Source organism: Lycorma delicatula, chromosome 13 (genome assembly GCF_047948215.1).
Source record: "Lycorma delicatula isolate Av1 chromosome 13, ASM4794821v1, whole genome shotgun sequence".
Lineage (NCBI taxonomy): Eukaryota > Metazoa > Arthropoda > Insecta > Hemiptera > Fulgoridae > Lycorma > Lycorma delicatula.
Window position 1 is genome coordinate 51,854,815 of NC_134467.1, and position 24,910 is coordinate 51,879,724.

At 30.5% G+C, this 24,910-nt stretch overlaps 1 protein-coding gene across 2 annotated transcripts in view; it reads right to left on the reverse strand.

The window, feature by feature from the left end:
* LOC142334080 (uncharacterized) overlaps window positions 1-24,910 on the reverse strand; it is a 122,405-nt gene that overhangs the window by 89,071 nt on the left and 8,424 nt on the right. Inside the window, exons 1-2 of one of the 2 annotated variants that reach the window (XM_075381760.1) lie at window positions 22,744-22,851; window positions 6,101-6,229 (exon numbers count right to left, since the gene is read on the reverse strand). Coding sequence is in view for 1 of the 2 variants with exons in the window: in XM_075381757.1 (XP_075237872.1) it covers window positions 6,101-6,229 (129 nt within the window). In the remaining variant the exon portion in view is untranslated. Of the gene's footprint in view, window positions 1-6,100; window positions 6,230-22,743; window positions 22,852-24,910 lie in introns of those variants that run through there. The other variant, XM_075381757.1, reaches the window with a different exon arrangement.

The window sequence follows — 24,910 nt, forward strand, 5'->3', positions numbered from 1 at the left end:
ACTGTAATATTATAGAAAATACTTCGAAAAATTATTAAACTGCCCAAGGTAAGATTGCAATTCCAAAATCCAGCAACATAAACTAAAAAAAAACACACCACCCACCTGCACAGATGATATTGATGGGCCTTCACTGTCCACTTAATGATGCTAGCAAGCATGACATCTATTATGTTGTTTATGTCTTACCACCACACACCTCACACGCTAATCGGCCGATATGATATATCATTAGATGGTTTACCTAGTTTGATTGGTTTTAGCTATTTCCCATAGATCCAGAAAATATTCAATTTTGAGAACGGATGTAAACTAATAATAAATATAACTAGCTAAATAAGAACTTTATGGCGAAGCTGACATTACAGATAGTTTACGAATTAGATGTTATGTGAACAATGATAATATTGGAATTTTAATAGTTTAATAAGAAAATTAGCATTTAATTTTACAAAAGCAGAAAATTTATCTGTTCTGAATGAATATATAAAATTGTTAAAATTATCTACTCATATATTAAAAACAGCTGTTAAGTGGTGCATGAGATTATTTCTTATTTCTGCATGCTAGCAATCTGTAAATTTTTTTAACAACTTTCAAACAGAATATTTTTCGTGAACTTAAAATGAATTTAATATATATTCTTAGAATTATGCTTCACCTCAACAAAGCAGTACTAGTTGATAACACTTCCTATCTATATGTATACTATTATATAAAGGGGAAGAGGGTTTTTGTTTGTTTGGGATAAACAAAAAACTATTCGATCATTTGCAACCAAATTTTTACCCTTATATTTTACCCATTTCTCAGTATAACTGAGGGTTTTTAGATATTTTTACAATCTAAAATATATATATATATACGAATATATGTAAATTCATCAATACCAGTTATATAACAAGAAATAAATATATTCCAATGTAGAGAATAAATAAAACTGTTAGCTTCAAAAGCAGTTATATCAAAACTATAAAAACATTTGTCTACTGCCACATCTCAAGAGATTAGTAGGAAATAAGCGTACCATATGCAAAAAACGTAAGGAATAGATAAGAATGAATATTAAGTTTTATATTTTGTTAAAATACTCAACGTGTCTTTTAAGTTAAGGTAACTTAATTGAATTTTTTTAATTCTATGCTTGAAGGAGGATGTATGGTTATCACTTTTGGAAATATTTATAAGTTGCATTATCTATTGTGCTTTAGTTTATTTTGTTTTAGTATGTAAGTTCCAGTCCTGCAAACAGGTAGTTACTATTACCTCTACAGGTGTATTTACTGATGTATATTTACTGGCAAATAAATAAATGTATATAGTAGTGGAGATATGCCGGTTGAAGCGCAAATTTTAATGAATTTAATTTAATTAATGAACTGAGGATCTCTATCACTGTGTGAGCTAGGTTTAAACTTTATGATTCGTATCAGTTGATTGAATTATATTACAAAAATAATACGAGTAATATTAAATAAATTAAAAAAGTTTATGTTTAACAACGATGAGCTTCCTGTGGAGACTGTGTGTGAGGCTAGAGTGGTGAGGTATACGAGCACCTCGTAGGAGGCTAGATCAATCATTACCATCAACTGGAAACAAAAGGGGTATCCAGGGCGGATGCTGTTTTGGGAGGTGCAATGTGATATTCTTATAGCTCTGCATCATCCAATCATCCAATTTTCCAAATTCAAATGGGGAAAATATTTTTTTTTTCACAAAATCAATCCTTTTAAGATCCATATCTCACCTCTGTACTAATAATTCAAATAAATAATATATTTTTTTATGATAGTACTTTTGCAGGATCCCGTATCATCAATCGTAGACAATATTTATAAAATTTCATACCAAACATGAATTAAAAATTAAATTTATAAAAACAATAGCATATTAAGTCAATTGAACGGTGAAATAAATTGTATTTTAATATGAAAAAAAATACAGAAATATGTATATGGGCTTGCCAGATACAGCAATACTGTACTATTTAAACAAATATCTGATGTGATATCTGTAAGTGTTGCAATAGATATGTAGCTTTTATGAGGGTACTAGCTGCAGAAATGTCCATATGATCATTCTGCAGCTAGGCCCTCCAGGTGGGTTGCCCTGGCGAGTGGTATCTCAGAAGGTGTCCAAAATTGATTACCTGTTGTGTAAATTTTTTTTTTGAATGATGAAAAGTGATATAACATAAGTTATATCATTAAACAATTAAATTAATATTAAATTAGAAATTTAAATCTAATCTGTACCGATCGCTAGTGATCGGTACATTCCAGTGCACATAATTACATAAAAAATATGTAAAAATGTTTTTAAAATACCACTCTTAAATTAAGTGCACTAAAAAAGTAAAAAATACTTTTAGGATGCTATCACAACAACCTTTATTTGTGATATGTAAGATTACACAAAAGTCATAGTTCCAAATTAAAAATTTGATGTTTTTGCCCATTTCGTCTTATGCGTGTTTGCACCCCACCTTTAGGCCATTAATCACATTTATGAAATAAATTGGCAAAAACATCAAATTTTTTATTTGAAGTTATGACTTTCACACAATCTTATATATCAAAGCATGTTGTCAAATCCATTCTGAGATAATGTACTAAAATTATTTTTTACATTTTAGTGCATTTAATATAAGAGTGGTTTTTAAAAAGTTATTTTATACATTTTTTATTTTCTACTTTTCTTCATAAGTTTATACTTTGCAGCTGTGCTAACGCACAGGTTTGAGTGTATTTAGCAAAAGATCAGGTCGATACGTTTTATGGTAGGCAAGTTGCAATCAAAACACAGGGCTAAACAATTTAATTTGTGGATAAACAAGATCTGGTTGATCAAGAGTGTACCCAATGCATTAAACAGTTAGCATTCGACTCGCTGATACATGCACCGTTTGAATCGTGATAATCAGACAAGCGACTGCTGAGATATTATGGTAGCATCCCATCACAGCCCCTCCCCATTTCCAAACAGTGGACCAGGGGCTCTTGAAAATATCATCCGACAAGTACCACTGGGAGCAGTTGGGATTTTTTGTGGAGGGGTTGTTGAAAAAAGTTTTCAGAGCTATGACCAACCGAGATATTGCGATTTTCGTCCAAAAATTTAGATCCAGTTAAAAAATACTAAATTTTCCCAAAACTTTGATATATATTTCGCATATATATTAATATATATACGGTATATCAATACATAATAATATAACAAGTACACACCTCACCACCACAAGACATGTGCGATAAGATAAAGTGTATGAAGAAAGACACAGAGCATGGGTAAAGTTCCAAAGCCACAAAACGGAAGAAAACTTAAACCGATTGAAAACCACCAGAAAATTGTTCTCCAAAACAGTAAGGAAAATAAATAGGCAATCACAAGAATACCCAAACTGAATAGAAGAAAACTATCATAAAACCAACTCTTGAGATTATTACAAGACTACTACAAAGGTACAACAACTACAAACAACTATAAAGGAACGAACTCCCCAACACTGATGCTAAAATATAAAAATGGTAGACAAGCACACAATAACATAGAAAACGCAGAAATAATGGCAGAAGCATTCAATAAATTATTCAACTGTGAGGATCCTACAGAAGAAATAAACACAAATATACTAATTAAAACAAAGACAGAAAAGATAAACAACCCCCCTCTGACAGTGAACAATACAAGCTGTATGAAATGTCATCACAGAACTTAAAAAATTACAAAATCTTCTCAAGAAATCTTATACAACAAAATTAAAGACCTATAAGAAGAAGAACTAGGTTACTATCAGGAAATATTAAAACCATGATGAAGCTCCTGTAAACAGATAACACTAAAGTTAATGATGGCATATTATTAAGAGAATGAGCAAACCACTAGCTATAGCATTTATATACTTTAAAAAATCCTACGATTGTATTCAGACCCTCATTGCTACAAATGCTGAGACATGTAGGACTCTACCCAAAACTAATGAAAATGATAAAACAAACAATAATAAACATAACATCTAAAGTACAATTTAGAAAACTTTCAGACCCATGATACGCACGAGGCTGAGACAAGTAGATGAACTACCCTACTGTTCAATTGCGCCTTGGAATTCACAATGAGGAGTGGTATGAAATAAATACCAAAAACAAAAACATCGGAAGAAAGAAAACAAAACTAAACTGCCTAGGCCTCACTGACGATCTAGTTCTCCTAGCAAATAGCATCCAAGAGGCCAAAACATAAATAAGTTCACCGCAGGAGATACCACATAGAATAAGCTTAAAAATCTCTTTAAAAAACAAAACTGATGTTAACTAACTCTCCACTTACAAACAAAATATCAGTAAATAATCAAGAGATTAAAACAGTAGAAAAATTCAAGTACCTTGGAAAAATCATCACATACAACTTAAACAAGAAAACCACATACAGAAATAGAATCGACAAACTGTCAATGCACAAAACCTCACTAACACAACACACACAACAAAAAATGCCTCTCATAGCCACCAAACTCAACCATTACCAGTCATCCAACTGTAATAATATAAAGTAGCGAGACTATATTCTAAACAAGCCACACAGCAGGGATAGATAAAATTCTAAAACTCGAAAGAATAGCAAGGACCTGCACAAACAAAAACTATTACACAGAAGGGCACTGAAGGATAATATAGAACGAGGCAGTTTATAAGGAAATGGAACCTGTAACAATAACAATATGAAAACAGAAAAACAGAATTCCACATGTTAAAAAAATAATTTCTATGCCAATTTAACTTAGATCTGGAGTAAGACAAGCTACACATTTGTGATCTCCAGGTTTCCTAGTTTTTATAAATTACATTAGTTTAATTTAATTATACGTTACATATACACGACTGAAGAGCTTAGTTAAAAACCACAAAAAATGGCAGAGTATTTCTGCACTAAAAGAGGATGAATATATTCTGGGCCCATCAAAGAATTATTAATTTGGCAAATGACCTCTTCAATACCACTGAAAGTTAAAATAACATCTGCTACATACATAGGATGTATATTCATATATTTCAGTCAACAACACGTCCAGTTAGTTCATTATATAATTTTCATCATTAAATGAATGATAAGAAAAGTACTTAATTAGTTTTTGTGAAATTTCATTGTCAAAAAAAAATTTGAAAGAAAAAATAAATGGGTAAAATAACATTTAGTGAAAAAATAAAGGGCATAATAATAACATGGTTTTGCACTAAAAGAACAAATAAGGGATTAAAAACAATAATTAAAAAAATACACTTAAAATCTCTATCTATCTAATTGCTAAAAATTAAACAAAATGAAATCAAAGAATTAAGAGAAATAAGCCAGCAAATGAAGGATCTTGATTTAATTTTTTTTATACGAATTTACTATCTATGGAATTTACAAAAGCTATTACACCAGATATGACTTTTATTTTCTTAATGTGTGCGTTGCAATAAAATGAACAAAGCAATGTCACTGTGGTCCAATTGGATGAGGATGATATGTAAACGATGTGTAATTTTGTACTCAGGCCTACCATTCCCGACAAATATGCTACCACCAAAGCACATCAGTATGCATGGTTTAGTTTTTAAATCCGTATAAAAGCAACTAACGTTTAGTAGGTTTGAACCTGAAAACCTTTGACTTTGAACATCAGCTTTAAAAACCAATTTACAACAAAATATTAAACACTATTCAAATCATTGCTTCAAAAGGACTTTTTTTTATATATCTTTATTTTACTGAATTTTTTCAATTCATTTAGCAAAAACATATACATATTTAGGCCTTTGTTACACTAATTACAAAAACAAATTTCTACACATTGCATTTTTTGTACCGCATTACTGGTTTTTTCTTACAATGTACATATATTCAAAATTTTATTTTAATATTACTGAAATACATTTATTTTTCTATATATTTTTTCCATAGCGTGATACCAATTAAATATTAGAATGATATGTATAGTATTTATAATAGCAGTTTTTTAAACTACCCTTTCCTCCAATTATCCAGATTTGGCCTTGCAAAGGTCCATCCGGGTAATTGGTGTTCCATTGAATACAAAATCTAATACACTTACACGTTCATTTTCAACTTTTAAATTTTCTAATTTAACGACGTTGGTCTCTTCAATTGCTAAAGGATCTTTTTCAATATCACCATTAATAACATCTAGCGATTCCTCTTTCAGTAGTTCTAAATTTACTTCCTGAAATAAAAAACAAAGTATGAATGCTATAAAGTAAATATTGCTGATGATATAGTAATTCTAGCCGAGAGTAAAAAGGATTTAGAAGAAACAATGAACGGCATAGATGAAGTCCTATGCAAGAACTATCGCATGAAAATAAACAAAACAAAAGTAATGAAATGTAGTAGAAATAACAAAGATGGACCACTGAATGTGAAAATAGGAGGAGAAAAATTATGGAGGTAGAAGAATTTTGTTATTTGGGAAGTAGAATTACTAAAGATAGACGAAGCAGGAGCGATATAAAATGCCGAATAGCACAAGCTAAACGAGCCTTCAGTAAGAAATATAATTTGTTTACATCAAAAATTAATTTAAATGTCAGGAAAAGATTTTTGAAAGTATATGTTTGGAGTGTCGCTTTATATGGAAGTGAGACTTGGACAATCGGAGTATCTGAGAAGAAAAGGTTAGAAGCTTTTGAAATGTGGTGCTATAGGAGAATGTTAAAAATCAGATGGGTGGATAAAGTGACAAATGAAGAGGTATTGCGGCAAATAGATGAAGAAAGAAGCATTTGGAGAAATATAGTTAAAAGAAGAGACAGACTTATAGGCCACATACTAAGGCATCCTGGAATAGTCGCTTTAATATTGGAAGGACAGGTAGAAGGAAAAAATTGTGTAAGCAGGCCACGTTTGGAATATGTTAATTATAGACAGATATATTCATTCATTTATCACAAGAGATCTTAATCATTATGAAATGAATTATTTCTCATTTTAATTAATTAATTAATTATTTACAATAAAAGATAATTTAAGTTTTCTGTTTTCATCCAGTTCCATATTTCTAGAATGTTGAAACAGAAACCGATTGCATATTAAATCGCATGATACAAATCAACTTTAACCATCACCTCTTACAAAATCTTTAAACAATTTTTTTCAACACCGGTCACTGTAGAATCACAAAAATTAGTTCAATGGCTAGTTTTTTAACCCTCCAATACTCCTTCATTCTTTCACTGTCCAACTTCTTTCTTTCTTTTGACCGTATTCTTTCTTCTCCTTCTGGATCCCTTTCAATTCTAAGATTTTTTTTTTGTAAGCAACCTTCTGTTTTTTTAAATCCGTCACATTTATGTTTGCTATCCTTAGGTCCTCTTTAATTTGCTTGAACCACTTAATACTCATTTTTTTCACTGTTAACACTTGTAAAAAATTCTCTTCGTAAGCCTATTTAAATTCATTCTTGACAGATGTCTGTAAAATGCCAGTCTTAACTTAATGTGGTGCTTTCTAACTCCCAGTAAAGTTCCTCATTCTTCCTTAATTTCCAACCGTCGTTAGTTTTTCTGGGCCCTAGGATTTTCCTTGATTCAGTCTTTCAGCCCGTTCCAATTTACCTATTCCCCTTTGTTCAGAGCTATGCGTTTGGCTCCATATAAAATTCCTTTTTGGATTACCGTTGTATAGTAACTGATCTTGCCCGTCCTTGAGATATGTTTCATATTGTATATGTTCTTCGTTAGGCCATAGGATGTTAGAATTTACTGGTACTGACAATGTTTGTTCCCTTGTCCATTTCTTTTGGTCTGTTAACCCGAGTACCTAAATTTTTTCGTATTTTTAATTTGTTTGAAATTTGTCCACAACAATTTTGGTATGTTCTTAATGCACATGATATGCCTTTATATATATAGTCGATTATATACTCTGAGAATGTTGATTCAAACCAAAATTGCAAATAGAAGGCAATTAATATTTAATTGTGGAAAAAGACAATAAAAATATTAACCAATATGTAAAAATTACTTAAAATTTGTAAAATTTTAACTTGCAGGAAGGGTTTATAAGTATAAATAAATTGTACAATAAAACATGAAACTGGATTACTAAAAGAATCAGGACATTCATGAAAAACAAAAAGAACTGTTAATTTATTTGGCCATACAATAATAATAAAAAACAAAGGGATAAGTTGAAATTATAGTTTTTATATATATACACATAACAGTAATAATAATTATAATTTTAACCCCTCAATCAGATTAAATTTTTAATTTCTTTGCAGAAAAGTTGCTGATTGATATTTTCTCTATGTTAATGTTTAAAAAAAATTTACTTTGTTTAATTATGGTGACATTAATATATACATAAGAAAATCTGTGTCTTAACTATCTCCTGTCTTAACTAGTAATCATATACTAACTTACTAACTATTAACCATTAACAACTAATTTGGGTAGTTTATAAAAATCTGTGTCTTAACAACTAATCATATATTAACTTACTGACTGTTAACCATTAACAATTAATTTGGGTAGTTTATAAGCAAACTAACTGGTGGTGTTTTTTTATGTATATTATATATGTTGCTATAATATAGCTATAATATATACTACTATACATATAGTATAAACTTATGTTGCCATAATATATTTAAACTTAGGTCATTAAGTTTAAATATATTATGGCAACATAAGTAACATAAGTAAGCAACATAACTGCTGGTTAGTTTATTTGTTGGTCGATAAAGTAATCAAAGAATTAACTAAAATCTGATTGTTTGAGGTTAAGAGAATTAGTTATTAATAATATGAGAAACAGTTTGAGGGGTGTTTTCTTTTTTCCTTTATTTGGATCATATTTTTTCTTTTTTTAAGTTGCTCACAGTAGAAACCTTTAATAAAAATAAAATATAAGAACATCATCTTGTTCTTAACCGACTGACTTCTTTATATAAACCGTTAACTTCGATTATTTCTCAGAGATATTTAAATTTATTAACTTTGTTCATTTTTTCATATTTTGAATTAAATCTTTGTTATCGGTCATGAATTCTGCTTTATCGAAGGAAATTTTGAACCCTACTTTATCTGCAATTTCTTTTATACGGGTTTACTTGTTCTCCTACTGTGTGAGATTTTTTTGAGAAAATTGCAGTGTTATTAGGAAAGGTTTGGCAATTAATTAAGATAACTTTCAACTTCCGACCTGGTTTTATTTCACGGTGTGTTCCAATTTTTTTCATCTTTTTCTCCCGTTCTCTTAATTTTTCTAAGACACGGTTAAAAAGAATTAGCGATAAACTACCCCTTTGCTTTATTCCTATTTTAATTTTACATTCTTCTGAGAATTTTCCCATAAACTTCTCTTATTATGATTCTATTAGTTATAATTGTACAAATTAAACGGTTGTATTTGTTTCAGAATTTTTAATGATATTTGAAACTATTTTGACCCAGATCCTATTATTGAAGTTGTTACATCGTATAGGCCAGTAATTCTTTCAAATATAGCGCTGAAGTACTAGTTTAATCTACCAGTATATTTCAATATTTCTAGTGTTATCAACCCCCAATGCAACAATATTCTTTGTTCACTATAGAAATGTTTTTGCTACTGTTAATAAACAGTTTTTTCGTCCTCATAATTAAATTGTGCTTTAATTTATGTTACTTTTCACTGTGAATCGCCTTCAGCCTATTGTTGTAGCTCAAAAGTTTTAACTTTTATTTTTTTTTAACGGTCAATTTAATGTATTTATGTTCTGGAATCGATCGATTCCAAATCTTTAGGAACGTATTTTTCAAAAATGTTTATCCTGTTTACATCACACGTTGATTTGTTTATTATTCTGAGTGTAAATTCAGTAAAATTTTATAATTTTTTTAAATCTTTTTTTTTCATATCACTTTATTACTACATTATCATTTTACTGTTCCCTCTTATCACAGATTGTATGGGTTTTATGTTTTTTCTAGATATTTAAATAATAACATAGAGTTACAACCGTTCTAACCCGGTAAACTAACCGTTTGTGAAACATTACATTGCCCTGTATCTTTACTCGCCTAGTAATTTTCAGAAGAGAATATTCTTCCATTTTTAAAGTATTTGTGTTCTTATTCTAGATTATATAGATAAATTATATTCCGATAAAAATTCATTTGTTCTTACAACATATTGTAGAGATTGTGATTTGAGGACAAGGTTGAAACGGTTTGGGTGGCAAAGCATAAAGCAGTATGTGAAAGCTTCTGGAATGACTGGAAATGTTGAAACCATAAAATCATAAATTTATTTTTGATTAGGAACTCTCTGTGTAATATACTATGAAAATATGGCACTTGTAGGAATATAACTTGTGACAATTATAATATCTACTACTCTTTATTGTAATGAATTTTATAAATACATCTGCATTAAATTTAATTAACTTCATTATAACTCGGCATTTTTCAGTGTAAAAGCCACTTAGATCTGCCACGTAAATGAAAATATTGTTCTGGTCTTATGTTCCAGTTAGGGTGAATTCAATTCAATGTTGAATTAACAGATCTAAATTGTTCTTTAACATCATTAACTGCTAGTTCTATGTAAAGATTAAAAAGTAACAGAATAGGGAACATCCTTGTCGAACTCCCTTTTTTATTACGGTTTCTTTCTTAATTTCTTCAATTATTACTGTTGCTGTTTGGTTCCTATAAATGTTAGCAATTGTTCTTCTATCTCTGTAATTGAAACCTAAATTTTTTTAAATGCAGAACATTTTATTCCAGTCTACGTTATCAAATGCCTTTTCCAAGACTATAAATGCCACGTATGCAGGTTTGTTTTTCTTTAATCTTCCTTCTACTGTTAATCTGAGCCCTAAAATTGCTTCCCTTGTCCCTATACTTTTCCTGAAACCAAACTGGTCTTCTCCTAACACTTCTTCCACTCTCCTTTCAATTCTTATGCAAGAATTCTATTTAAGATTTTTGATTTGTGACTAGTTAAGCTAATTTTTCTGTATTCCTCACATTTATCTGCTCCTGCTTTCTTTGGTATCATAACTATAACACTCTTTTTGGAATCTAGCGGAACAGATATACGATGTATATAACGTATAAATAATATTATTATTAACTGATCAGAATACAAGATTTAATTAACTCATTTAAATAAACTTTCTTGGATGCTAAAGTAACATCTTGAAACTTCAAAGCCAAGAGGAAAAATGATCTGTCATTAACGGTGAGCCTTTATGGCGTAAGCCATACTGCTGGATTGAAAGCACGGGAATCTGTCGATTCATTCAACTACAGCCAACAAAGTCTATTTTTTGTGAAGGTAGATCCTTTCGATGGCTAAATTCTTGCTTGTGACCATAACTGTGTATAGACATCGACCGCAATGGTAATCGCGCAGCTAAAAGAAGAGTTGTTACACTAAATTAGTCTAGTCATAAAAGGGGAGTCCCTGATTTCTTTTAACTTTATTTTATTTTACCAATTATAAGGCCAAATTTGGTATTTTAAATCGATGCGAGAGTACATTTGACTACGGACTAATAGCTCTATCTACGCTATTATCTATTTTATACCTGAATATAAGTTTTACATATTTAACTTTAACAGTAAAATGACTCCTAACTAAGATGCAATTAGCAACAGTTCCAAAGACTGGACTGCAGGTCTATATGCCATCATTAGGTAGCCTAACGAGGTAGCACAAGAAAAATTAGTTAAAAAATAAAAATTGATTCATTAAATTTTAATCTCCCTCATCTAGAGTTGAAAACGATTTGTTTATTTACGTCACTTGTATGAAAGGGACAATTCTGTTCATACATTTTGTAAATTAATCATAGTAAACAATATTTTCTCATTAAAGCACAATAATTTTTTTGATTTATTTATAACTGGAAAATAACTGATTTTTTTTTTTTTGTTGCAAACCCCAGAAATACATATATATGACAAATATCAGTACGCAGGAACCGATCAGAATAGATTACGTAATTGTAAATTTCTATGTTTGAGTTTATTGTTCAAAGAACTTTTATTCTGTTAATCCATATATCGATTGCATTCATTGTAATTTTCCTTATATTATATAAGCCTTTTTTAATATTGTATCAAAAATGTATTCATAATCGATCGTTAGAATTGAAGTAATATACTCGTGTGCTTTTAAAGAACCACCGTAACACATAATGTGTTTTTTCATTCCATTCTTTTTATATTCTTCTGAAGACGGGCGTAACAGGTGAAAACCTTTCTATATATTTTATCGATAAGAGATTGTAGATTGTTGTTATTATTATATAATTTTTATTTGTTTTTGCAGGGAAAAAGGATGGATATCATCAGATGTGGAAGAAATTTATAAATCATAAAGATTTATTATAATTAAAATTGTAATAATATCGTAATGTATAAGTTGTTTTTACTATGTTATAAGCCTGTAATGTGAAATGTATCACAGACATAAATATTGTTAGGCTGTTCTTATCAAGGTTTTGCCACGGTTTCCCTTGATACAATAGGGCAAATGCCGGAACAGTTCGTTTAGTTTTCCGTGGAATTTAATCTTTGATATCATTATTCTCACCTAAAATAATAATAAAAATAAATATTTATTTATAATTTTATTTTTTGTAGTTTATTTTTTATTACCTGTTTAATGCCGAATTAATGTGACCCCATTTAACCACTAAAAGTTGAAATTTAGCTCAAATACTTTTTACTTCCTTTACTTCGTACAAGGAAGTAAAAAGGATTAATTTTCTATCGGCTAGATGGCGCTCCGCCGTATTACAGCAACCGTGTCCGTGCTGCATTATACATCGGTTTCAAAACAAGCGGAATGGAAGAGGAGGGCTGATCGCACGGCCACCAAGGGACCTAAACCCCATTAGATTTCTTTTTGGGAGGGCATGTAAAAATCATTATTCGGAAAAAAATCCGCAACATCAACCATCTACAGAAGAGGGTTGTTGCAGTGCGACGGTAGCATACATTACACTCGACATCCTGACGAGTACGTGGGAAGAGCCGGATTACCGTCTGGACATTTGCAGGGCAACGAACGGTACATATATCGAAGTACACCAAGAAAAACTTCAGAATCTACCCGTTAAGGATAGACACTAATGTACAGTAAGTAAGTTATACTACCTTAAATATAATGCCGTTTAAATCGTACTTGAAATCAAACAGTTCTTATATAAACACTCTGTATGTATATTTATTTGCGAGTAAAATCATATTTCTATGGTTTGCATAATTTTTCCATACGCAACATACATCCACACGTGGATCTAACTTACGAAGGATATCTCTACAGTAAATTTAAAGTCAAGTTTTAAGCGATTCAACGGAACATTTTGGCTGATTGGTTATATATAGTAAATACAATTTGATGCTGTGTTAATAAATTGTACTAAATCGCCTGAGGTTGTGTTTATTTTTTAGTATTAATACAATTTTTAACTGATTTTAATTTTTTTTTTCATTTAATTAAATATTTTGTGACACTCATTGTCATGAATTTATCACGGTTATGTATTTATCATGATTTCCCTTGATCTATCCAGGAAAATCTTGAGCGGTTCTTTTACTTTCCCGTCTAAATAACGCAATAATAGAGCTGTAGTTCTAGAAGGAAAAAGTATCGTAATCTGTCCGATTTGGGCATATGCGATTTTCGCCGGATCTTGACGTTTTCGCATCTACGGAATCCAAAAAACAGGATGGAAATTTTCCGAATGTTAATGTTCGTATGTACGAGTGTGAGTTCGGTGTTGGCCTCTAAATCTTCGACCAGATCAACGGACCGATTTTGACCAAAGATGGTCAGTTTATTTCTATATATGGGGCGTTGATGCGTTAAATTTTCAACTTAAAAACTGAAGCGGGCGAGGCTGTAGAGCAAGGGCACCCTCAGTATCTCGAGATTTCACCTAATTAAAGTCATATTTTTTTAAAAAATAAAAATATTTGCGAAATCGCACACCTCCACCCCAATAAATGCTTTAAACTACTGCTATACGAGTATATTGTGACGTCAAAGGTGAGCGGTAAAATTAAATAATATTTAAAGTGTAAAAAAAATAATTCGGACTGGCCGGGTTTCGAACTCGATCGCCCGGTTAATTAAGTACCTGGTGTGTTAAGCCTCACAGCTGCAACAATCTTCCGACGGTATAAGCGAAATTTGTTCTGTAACTTGTGAAATACATTAGTTAGTGCCGATTGTTGCCTCTAGTACCGTCACACCTGCGCGAATTAAATACGGTATGCGCGCGCGCGCTTTAGTTAGAATCATTGAATTAAGTAAACGAATAAATATATTTAAATAAAATAATAAATATCTTAAATTAAGTTGTGTGTGTAAGCCGTGCATCAGAATTAGAAATAATGGCTAATTGAAGACTACAGAATAAAAAATTCACAGTCCACTTATTTTATTCTATTTCCATAAAAAATTATATTTTATTTATATATTTTTGTAATTTTTTTTTTTTGAGTAAAATCAAAACTAGTAAACGGTTGCCATAACTTCCCCAGATTTCCTCTTGACTGATTTTTATTTCAAATACGCCATTGATATTTAGAGTACAATCGCGAAATATTTTTAAATATCGAGTAATAAAATTTGAGTCAGATTTGAACCCCTTTGTCAAATGACGTTTTTACTATAAAAATTATGCAGTATTGAAAGTATATCGAGGAAAAAATCAAATTTCTTAGTAAAACATTTTGTTTCCTAGTCGATCTCCCCTTTATCAAATTATACTGCTTTAGATTATTTATAATTTAAAAAAAAAAAATATATATATATATATATATATATATATATATATATATAAAGCTTAATGAGGATTACTTGAAATTACAAAAAAAAACCTCAAGAAAATATGTTTTTCTTCAATTAAAATTTAGATATGCTTACATTCAAAATAGTTGGCTGGCCAGGTAAAATTAGATAAGTCTTGTCTGGTAAGGTAAAATGTTTTGCCTTAATTCTTGCCAGTTTGGTAAAATTCAGCCAGACTGTAGATCCAAATAAAAGAGTAAACGCGATGGTTTTTCTTTTCTTTATGAAATCTGAAGTGAAAAATCGAAAGAAATTGGTTTGAGAACTGTATTTTTAGTAGTTTCTGAGAAATCACGGGTTAAAAGACAAAAGATGTGTACATTTCCCGCATTATGCTTCCGTTACTGAACCGTTTCCAAAAAAAACATTTAACATCGGTTGTTTATTTAAAAACAATTAAATTATTTCATTCTACATAAACAATATTACTGTGTCGATAAAATTTTAAATTATACCGATTAAAAAGTAAAAAAAAAACCTCAATTTCCTGTATCCTGTTAACCGTGTAAACAAATATAAATAATTTTCATTAACGCCTTTTGAATTGTGAATTATTATATATTTAGTCGCTTAATTTAGTTATCTCGATATTATTTCATCTGTTTTTATATTTATGGACTTTAATCGAACCTAACTTTATTTTTTAATCGATAGTGAAATTTGTCATGCCGACCTGATTAAGGTTTTACCACGGTTTCCCTTGATCCATCCGCACAAATTCCGGGACAGTTCCTTTTTTTTTATTAATGAAATAGCGTATTTACGCGTTCCCGAGTATTATATACTCTTATAAAATATATTATTCTACACTAATCGGAATAAAAAAATTATTTATTAACTTAATTAAACCCCAAAAGAAAAACGTCTCGATTGAAAGTAAATGAATAACTTTAGGCGACAGAACAATCAGATAGTGTAGTGCGGTGCAGTTCTTTTTCCGTTGTTACAATCTTCATTCATTTTATTTATTTAATTTTAAATATTTAGCGATATTTGATATGAAATTTCTATGCGCACGCGTGCGATTGTTTTAACGTGTACTTTTATATTAATAATAAAGTCACCTGATTTGTCAGAAATGGAACATTAAATAAACGGTAACTATCAGTTACCGTTAACTAGCATAGATGTCGCTCGGATTTCAGTTCCCCGGTGAAATAAGTCATACTGAAATTTTTAAGGCGTTATATAAGGGGTAAAATTGATGGTTTCTTATGTTTTTTGACCCGAAAAATAGAATAAAAAAACCCAGAACTATCATCCCTTATTTTCACGATATCCAGCGTAGAACAGAAAAGTTCAGTAACGAAAAACGTTTTTTTAGGTTTGAAGTAGAATAACTTTGTTAAACAAACTTGTAGAGAGTTTAATTCTGAGAAAATCGTTGTAATATACTGTATGGAGAAAAAAAACTTTAAGGTTTAATTTGTAAAAGTAAAAACAACCGTTTTCTTTTTTTTTATTTAGTAAAATATGTTTAACCTTTGAAAAATTAAAATAATTTTAATTCACTTTTTAAAAAAAATACTCACTGTGGTTTATATTTTTTTTAAATTTAAAATAAATGTTGGAAAATTCCACCGTTGACATCGATGCTCTTTTCAACTCGTTTCCTTGATGAGGACACAATGCAAGCGATCAGTTCGTTCGTCACGTGCATCTACTCTTTGCTTGTACACCTCTCATTTCATCCGTTCCCGTAAACAATAATCTAAGGGGTTTAAGGTTCAGCGATCTACTCGGACAATTTACCAGCCCTCTACGTCCAGTCCATATACCGGTAAATTTTTCATCTAAACAAGCCGTCTTACTTTATTCGGGAAACGGGTCGGTACTCCATCAAGTCGATAATACATTTCGATTTGTTTCTACGATGACAAATTTTCAAGCAAAAAAAATACATCGTTTAAAAATTTCTCCCCGTAACACGTTCTAGTAAGAAAGGGCCTAATTTGTTGTCGTTAGTGCCGCATCAAACGTTCACCGAAAATTACGGCTGGAAATTTGATCCGACTGGAGCGTGTGGTTTTCTTCACACCACCGATGTGAATTTCACGTGTTGTTTACGCCGGTACGGATTCAAGTAGCTTCGTCCGAAAATAGTACGAACGAGATTTAAAAGTAATTATGTTAACCCGCAAAAAAAACTCTTCCGGCACGGTCACCAAGCTTGAGGTGTTGTATTTTCTGGCCGTGACAAGGATTCAGTCCTTGAGCGTGTAATGTCCTCCGTACTGTACTTTGTAGAATGCCGAGTAGCGTAGAAATTCTTCCCGTGCTCGTTTTGGAACTAAACTGTATTACTTGAAGAATTTTTTTCTTTTCATCGGCTTGTAACGGTCGGCGTTCAGATGAAACACGAGTGCTGCGAAGTGTACTATTCTCACGAAGATTATTAAATTCTACAAATCAGTTTGTTGTTTGCGATCTAAATTTATTACGCTAAAAAGTTGTTTTTAATTTTCATAAATTCATTCGCTGTTTTCTGTTAAATTTTGTTCCGTTTTGTTCATTTCATCAATTTTCTCAAAATTAAGTTCTCTACACGATTTCTTAATAAAATTTACGCATTTTTCAGTTTAACAAAGTTATTGTACTTCAAACCTAAAAAAACGTGTTTTTCGTCATTGAATTTTTCTGTTTTACGGTGGTTATCGTAAAATCTATGGGAGATACAATATTGGGACCTGCTTTATTAGATTTTTCATAAGAACCCGTCAAGTTTACTCCTTTTATGACCCCCTTAAAAATTAAGACGTTTCGGTTAATCTGTTTTGCTTAGTTTTTACACGATAAGGTTTACGATTTAAGTCGTGAAGAATCTTACGACAAGATGTGTATTTTACACGATCTTGGTGCGATAAGTTACCCTATAGATTTTTTTCGGACCGGCAGATATTGTTTTTTGAATACGGGCTATGGCCTACGGAGTCCTGACGAAAGGTCGCCTATTTCGTTTTGAGTTTGAAACGGACTCCGTTGTGCGCCGTTTTTTAACCGAATCGTGTACTACTACTATTTATCGGGATACTGACGTTTCTCTTGAAAGGATCCAATCCAAAGCGTCCTCGATAGCAGCCCTTTCCTCGATGGAATACTGTGTTTTAGAATAAACATAATCGAAAACAACGAAACTATATTATCGCACTGTAGCTGGAACAGTTTACAACCGACAAAAATAGACGATTAGTAAGAGCGGTGTTAAACGCGACGCTAACATAACTGCAGTTCGAGCAGATTAGGTTCGATTTTAAGTCGCTCACCCGGTATTACAATAATGAAAAAGCTGCTTCAGAAGACTTTGTATTTTTCTCAAAAGTCTGCATAGGTGTATATTTATTTATACATATATTCAAATATTAATCCTTTTAGGCCTTTTTTTTTTAAAAACGTGCTTAAATCAAAATATCAATTTATATAGCAATATGTGAATTTTTGTTTTGTACCGGTAAATGATTCGTGTGATTTAGTAAATTAAAAATTCTGATGTTTCCCCGAATTTAGATTTACGAACGGTAACATTTGTTAAGAAGTAAACGCATTTAATATTTTAATATAAATTAAAAATTGTAATTATGTAGTAACGGATTTCTTAAGGGACGTTCGCCCACCCGCGTGTGCGTGCGTGCGTGCGAACTCTTGCATTACTGATCAAGACATATACACATACAGTTTTATCAAGCTGTAACATTAGATTTTATTAAATAATAGAAAGCTTCAACAACAACCCCTTGTAAATAAATTTGTACCTTCAAAACTAGATTGTATGTTAGTTCAATCTAGTTTTGAAGGTACAAATTTATTTACTGTAATACATAATTTGTGCTAGATTTAAAAAAATTCAGATTATAATAAAAGCGAAATGTTTAATAAAAAAAATTAAATATAAATAAAATAAATGTAATAAGTAAATTCTTTATAGTAATAAATGCTTTAATAGAAAAACAATAGTTCGATAGGCAATGATAAAATAAAACAATAATTTATAAAATTGTATGGTTCATACGCTCTCAGAGGTAATTATTTTTTTGTTTAATTTTATTGGGATGACGCATAGTAAAAACAACTTGTCAGTCTGACTACTGCGACGTTGGTGCGGGGAGAGGGGGGAGATGAAACAAATGCAGCAGGTGGCTATCTTCACTCTGATTGGCTACCCTCGGACAGTACTGGTCACGCAATGGTACAACAATTCAAATACAACCGTAAATGTGCGTACATGTGTACGTACGTGTGTGTGTATTACTGTCGAATAACAAAGTTAATATCCCTATTATATTTCTTATATAGACGTTCGATATAATTAAATTAAATCAAGATTTGTCGATCATTTTATATCTATTATTACATTTTATTTAAAATAATAATTAATCTCCCTTAATCTTAATAATTTTTTTAAAAATATTACGATTAAATTTATCAGTTTTGTAAAGTAATTTACAAAAAAAAAGATTCTAATATTACATAATAACAGATAAAATTTTTCCAGTTTTATTTACAATAAAGATTTATTAATGTTATTCCTAACACGTATTAATACCTAATACATTTTTCTATTTATTTATTTGTACGGGCAATAGACCGACATTCAGTTCGTCACTTACTTTTATTTCAAATTTTAATAAAGCGTATAAAAAAGCCAATTCTGACCGAAATTTGAACACAGAACTTTCTGTCTACCTGTACTACCTGCAATTCTGGTATCTTTTGCCAATGTATTACATTACTATTATTTTTGTTGTTACTCTTTATTCTCGTAAATACAAGTTTAAAATTATAATTTATCACCGATAAATTTCAAACATTTTAAAATACGAAATTTAATATTTCAGAAACGACTAAAAGTGAAATACAAAATACCGTAAGAATTTGGTACGAAATTATATACTTATTTAGAGAATACGATTATCAAAATAAGAGTCGCTCTTGGAAAGTAATAAAACATCACAATCACTATCATCACCCCGTCTCTTAAACCTCACTCTGTCCCAGACAGCGCGAAAATTCTCTAACACTCACACTCAATCTCTCTCTCTCTGTGGGTGCGTGTGCGCGCGTAAATTTTGAGGGTATAAAGATCATTTAATTTCTTACCGAAGATGCACTATAGTGGATAATAATTTCGTTATCGGATCTAACTTCTCAAGGGCGCTTTCAATTTCCAACCTCCACGATATTTATTTTATTTATTAGTTATGTTAAATATTATAAGGAATAAATATAGTCAAATCAAATTTAATTGGAATCTCTGACATACTTTTTTATGTACGTGTATCGATTCTATGAAATTATTTCATAAGTACAAAAATTAAACTTCTCACTGTAAAAGTAGAGTAATCCCGTCTAAATTTTTTAAACGTTCAAGTTGATCGTCGCATCGAATTTACAAACTTTAAATAGACTTTTAGTGAAGAAATTATTTTATCGTAAATGATGTTTTTAAAAAGATAATTTTATAAAATGTAAACTATACACTTTATATTTTAATTTGAGTAATTAAATATATATGTATACACACATAAGATGATTTAGGAGGAAAGAGAAATAATTTGGGAACCGATTTTAGAGCTTGAAATTAAGAAGAAGGGTTCGTACAAACATACGTCCGAAAACAGTTTGTAATCGAGTTACGACTAGCAAATTCTTTAAGAAGAATTAGGAAGAAGCCGTTTCCCGTTAAATACTTTACTTAGCTAACATACGTTGTCGCGTAACAAGGTACTAACCTACTGAAACTGAAATGTTCAGTCGTACAAATGACACCTTCACTTCTTTTTCCTCAACGAAGGCTGTATATACCGAGCATAATTACTATCGAACGAGAACGCAATTCTTATTAGTACCTCCTATACCAGAGACCGTTTATATTTATTACAATCGCAAGAAAGAATGCGACTCCAGTCCGTGTGGAATGTAGTAATTAAGTCTATATCAGATAGTTATTCCACCGATATAATTATTTGTTTCTTAAAAGCACTTTTACAAACTTAATAACAAAAGTTATCGTAATCATTTGTTTTTCATAAAAATGAACAAGTTTTGTAAAAAAAAAAAATCGAACCAGCGAGTTACAAATTAAAACAATTTAATTGCAGTTTATTAACTGAAAAATGCGTATTATTTTTACGAGTAAATCCAGTATAAACTTTTCTTTATATTTTTGTTAATGATTTTTTCTTTATAAATTAAAAAATTATAGTTTTTACGAATGAAAAAAGTCATGGAAAAGAGCAATAGTAGTAAACTAAAAAAATACCGCTGCCTCTCTACTTTTGAAGTATCGTGTCGGGTTAGATGAAAACAGTCTGGTTTGATTTAAAGTGGATTTGTTCTTCTTTTTTTTAGTAACTTTGTAAATAAAAAAATGAAAATTAATTACAATATCTTAAAAAATAATAATCTTTACAATTTAATTGAAAAGATGTAGTGGTATGAACTTGATCGATATTATTTTTGAAAAAATTATTTTTCTAGGTTAAAAACGCAATATTATTTTATAAATTGCAAATATTACTGCTAATTGAAATCGGTAAAACTAGAAATTAATTTATCACCGCATCGATGACACAGCCGTACTTGTCTTTTATATCGCTTGGATCTATAAAGTGTGAGAATTTAACACGATTTTAATTTTTTTTTGTAAATAATAGTAAAATAATAATGATTCGTTATTAAATTTAAAAAAAAAATTAATAATAAAAATTTTATTAAAAATAATTTTTTGTATTCATCTTGCTTACTAGTTTAGGTTGGAAGGTTTATTCTATGTAAATGTCAAATACGCAACGCAGTCAATTACCTTATGCCGATCTTGGCGGCCAAAGGGCCAGGGGGGGAAGGAAAAACAGGTTAATTGGCAACATGGCACCTGTTGTAGTCACAATGTTAGAGCTGCGTTAATATATTCCACTCCGTATTAAGAATAGTATTAGAAGAGAAGAGAAGTAAGAGAGAGAGAGAGAGAGAGACCCTCTGTCTCGCTTCCTCTCCATCACTGATCCCCCTACCAACCCCTCTCTCAATTTCTCTCCATCCTCCTCGCTCTCTCACACTACCCGCTCTGTCTCTCACTCGACCCCTCTCTCTCCCAGTCACTCTCTCACTCTCCCCCTCCGTCAATCTCTCTCGCTGTATGCGGTGGGCTACTTAAACATGTTTGTATTTTTTTCAATTTTCTCACTCAAAGTGCATTTTTACAAAAACTTTGTAATAAAAAAATTGACCGTTAAGGTTTTCGACACTTTTTAAATTTATTAATGCCTTTCCGTTCGTGAAAAAGCTTTAAAAAATTTCTCGTTGGAATTATAACAAAAAAACGGTAACTGTAAATGAAATATTTACCGATGTTTTTTTTCTTTTCTTACGATTAATTATTGTTAAATATATATGTTAAATAAAAAATACGCCGATAGATTTCTAAAAATATTTTTACGAATTTATTAAAATGATTATTTGTAGCTTTCTTTCCTATCAAAAATTATTTTTTTCAAATTTTTGTGTTATTCCCGAGAATACATTCATTTATGAATATTTAACGACATTAACTGAGATCGCTGAAGAAACGGTAAGCTATTTTGGGTGTCGAACCCAGGAGCTATCTAATATATCACTCACGAAATACCCTTTGCTTATATCAGTTTAGTTAAATATATACACCGTTAATGGCCAAATAACCTAAAATACAACCATATAACTTGTTTCTCTTTATTTATTTATTATTATTAAATTTATTAATTTATTTTGTAAAAATCAATCGGCGTTAACTGGAATCTAACATTTTTAATCTAATAAATAATTTGGGTAATACATACACAGAATAAAACAACTGCCAATTATGGTTTAAAAAATTGTAATAATATTAACAAAATAAATAAAACTCACCTTAAATCAGTAATAAGGAATATCTCAATAAAAAGATGAAATTTGGATAACGTATAATTTGAAGACAATTTCACTGCGTATTCAGTCGCCTATCTACCGATAATTCCCGCCAATAACTAACTACAAGACAAAGCATCTCGGTGAATTTCTTTAGTTACACAACACATAATGCTTCTCATCGTCTCCCCACTCCGGAATGACGTCATCGATAGACTATTTTAAACGACAAAAAATTATTCAATCTAAAATTTGGTTCGCAAACTGTTTCATTCATCATCAAATTTTTTAACATTTGATCATCCATCATTACACGTCGTCTAATATTAAATTGTTTTTAAAATTTACTATCAATGTTGCCGAACTTATAATTAGATAAAATATTAAAGAGAATAAATTTTCACTTAAAACTATAAATGGAGAACAGCCAATCGTACACAAAGGGGTTATAACGAGATTCTTACTTATTATTTAATTACATGTAATAATCATTTTATATACGTAATCAAGTTCAATATATAGTGCAATACAATTTTGTTATTACGTATTACTATATTTTTTAAATATCAAATCAGGAATTAAAAAAAACAGTATTAATCTTTTTTAGATGTAACATGACGCCGTGCTATTAAAGAGGTAGCTACTTTACCTGCTAGACTAAAAGTTCCAGATTCGATACCCGGTTACATCTAGGAAATAGGACCTCAGAAATGGGTCAGAAAAAAAAGAAAAAGATTAACCGGATTAAAAAAAACTGAAGGTACTGGGTTCGGCTCTTTGAATTAACGTTTTTTTGTTTTTTTTTTAATATTCATCTTAATTTGCACATAAAAATAATTCTTAACCCGACAAGAAATTCAAAATTTTAAGCTGTTTTATTTTATATTTTTGACTTTATTTCCTGCCACTGGGTAAAGGGATATATAAAAGCGATAAGACTCTGTTAAACTTGAACGTACGTGACTGGAGTGAGGAACGGTTACATAACTGTGTACAGCAACAAAACGTTGATGAGACAGGACGGCAACGAACTTTTATCTTCATCACGTATTATAAAAACAAATATTCATAATCTATTTTATTTTAAATAATTTATTAATGTCAATTGACAATATTAATATCCAGTTATTTTTTCTCTTTAATAATGAAATAAGGATGGCAGTTAACGGTTTGGAAAGAAACATAGTTATTATTACTTTTTTTTTTTTTAACCTCCGGGATCACCGTTGGGTATTACTTTCAGAGAATAGGATGAATGATTTGTAGCGTGTGTGAAAATGGCATGCCTGACCGGGATTCGAACCCGGGATCTCCGGATGAAAGGCCGAGACGCTACCATTCGCGTCACGGAGGCCGATTATACTTAGTATACTTGATTACTTTTTTTATAATCGTCATTTATTTTTCTCGGAAAACCACAAAAAAAATTCATTTAAAATAATGTAATTCTAAAATAAAATAAAAGTTTAAAGCAATTTTTTTTTTTTAATTATTGATTACAATTAAAAAATACGTTTATAATAAATTATATTGAAAGTAGTTTAAAAGTGTTATAATATAAAAAAACCTTTCGGCAAACCGGAAGGCGAATGTAGATTTCACCGGTGCTAAATAGGGGATAAAAAAAATTTCCACCTTAATGTTAATTTAAATTTCATATTTACTCGATACAAAAATAATTTGCACGTGAAAAAAAGTTTCACATGTTTAGCGTACGACAATTTTAGCCCATCTTACAATTCCGGTAATATTTTGGTCGTCCTTGCCGTAAGGGTTGGTCATATCAAAAATTGTTTCGGACAAAAGTTTTAGGTAATGTTTAGAGGAATAACGATCACTTTAAACCGATTCGATAATTGTACTATTAAGGGAGGTATGATTTTTTTTTGTCTTCAAAACCCCATTTTTTCCACCCCATGGGCCGGCCAATCGTTGGTGATATCATAAAACTTTACTTACATATATTTTAGGCCCTTATATGAACTTGAACAGAAGTTCAATATTTTACTTAATAAGAAAGTTATAGCGATGTTTTGTTTTTTTCGAAAAACCCACCCCATTTCCACTCCCGTAGTCCGATTTTTCCCATTAACGAACTCGATCGAGATTTTGGGCAGTTATATTTTATGTATCAATTTGAAAGTGATTGGCGCAAAATTACGGCAGTTAT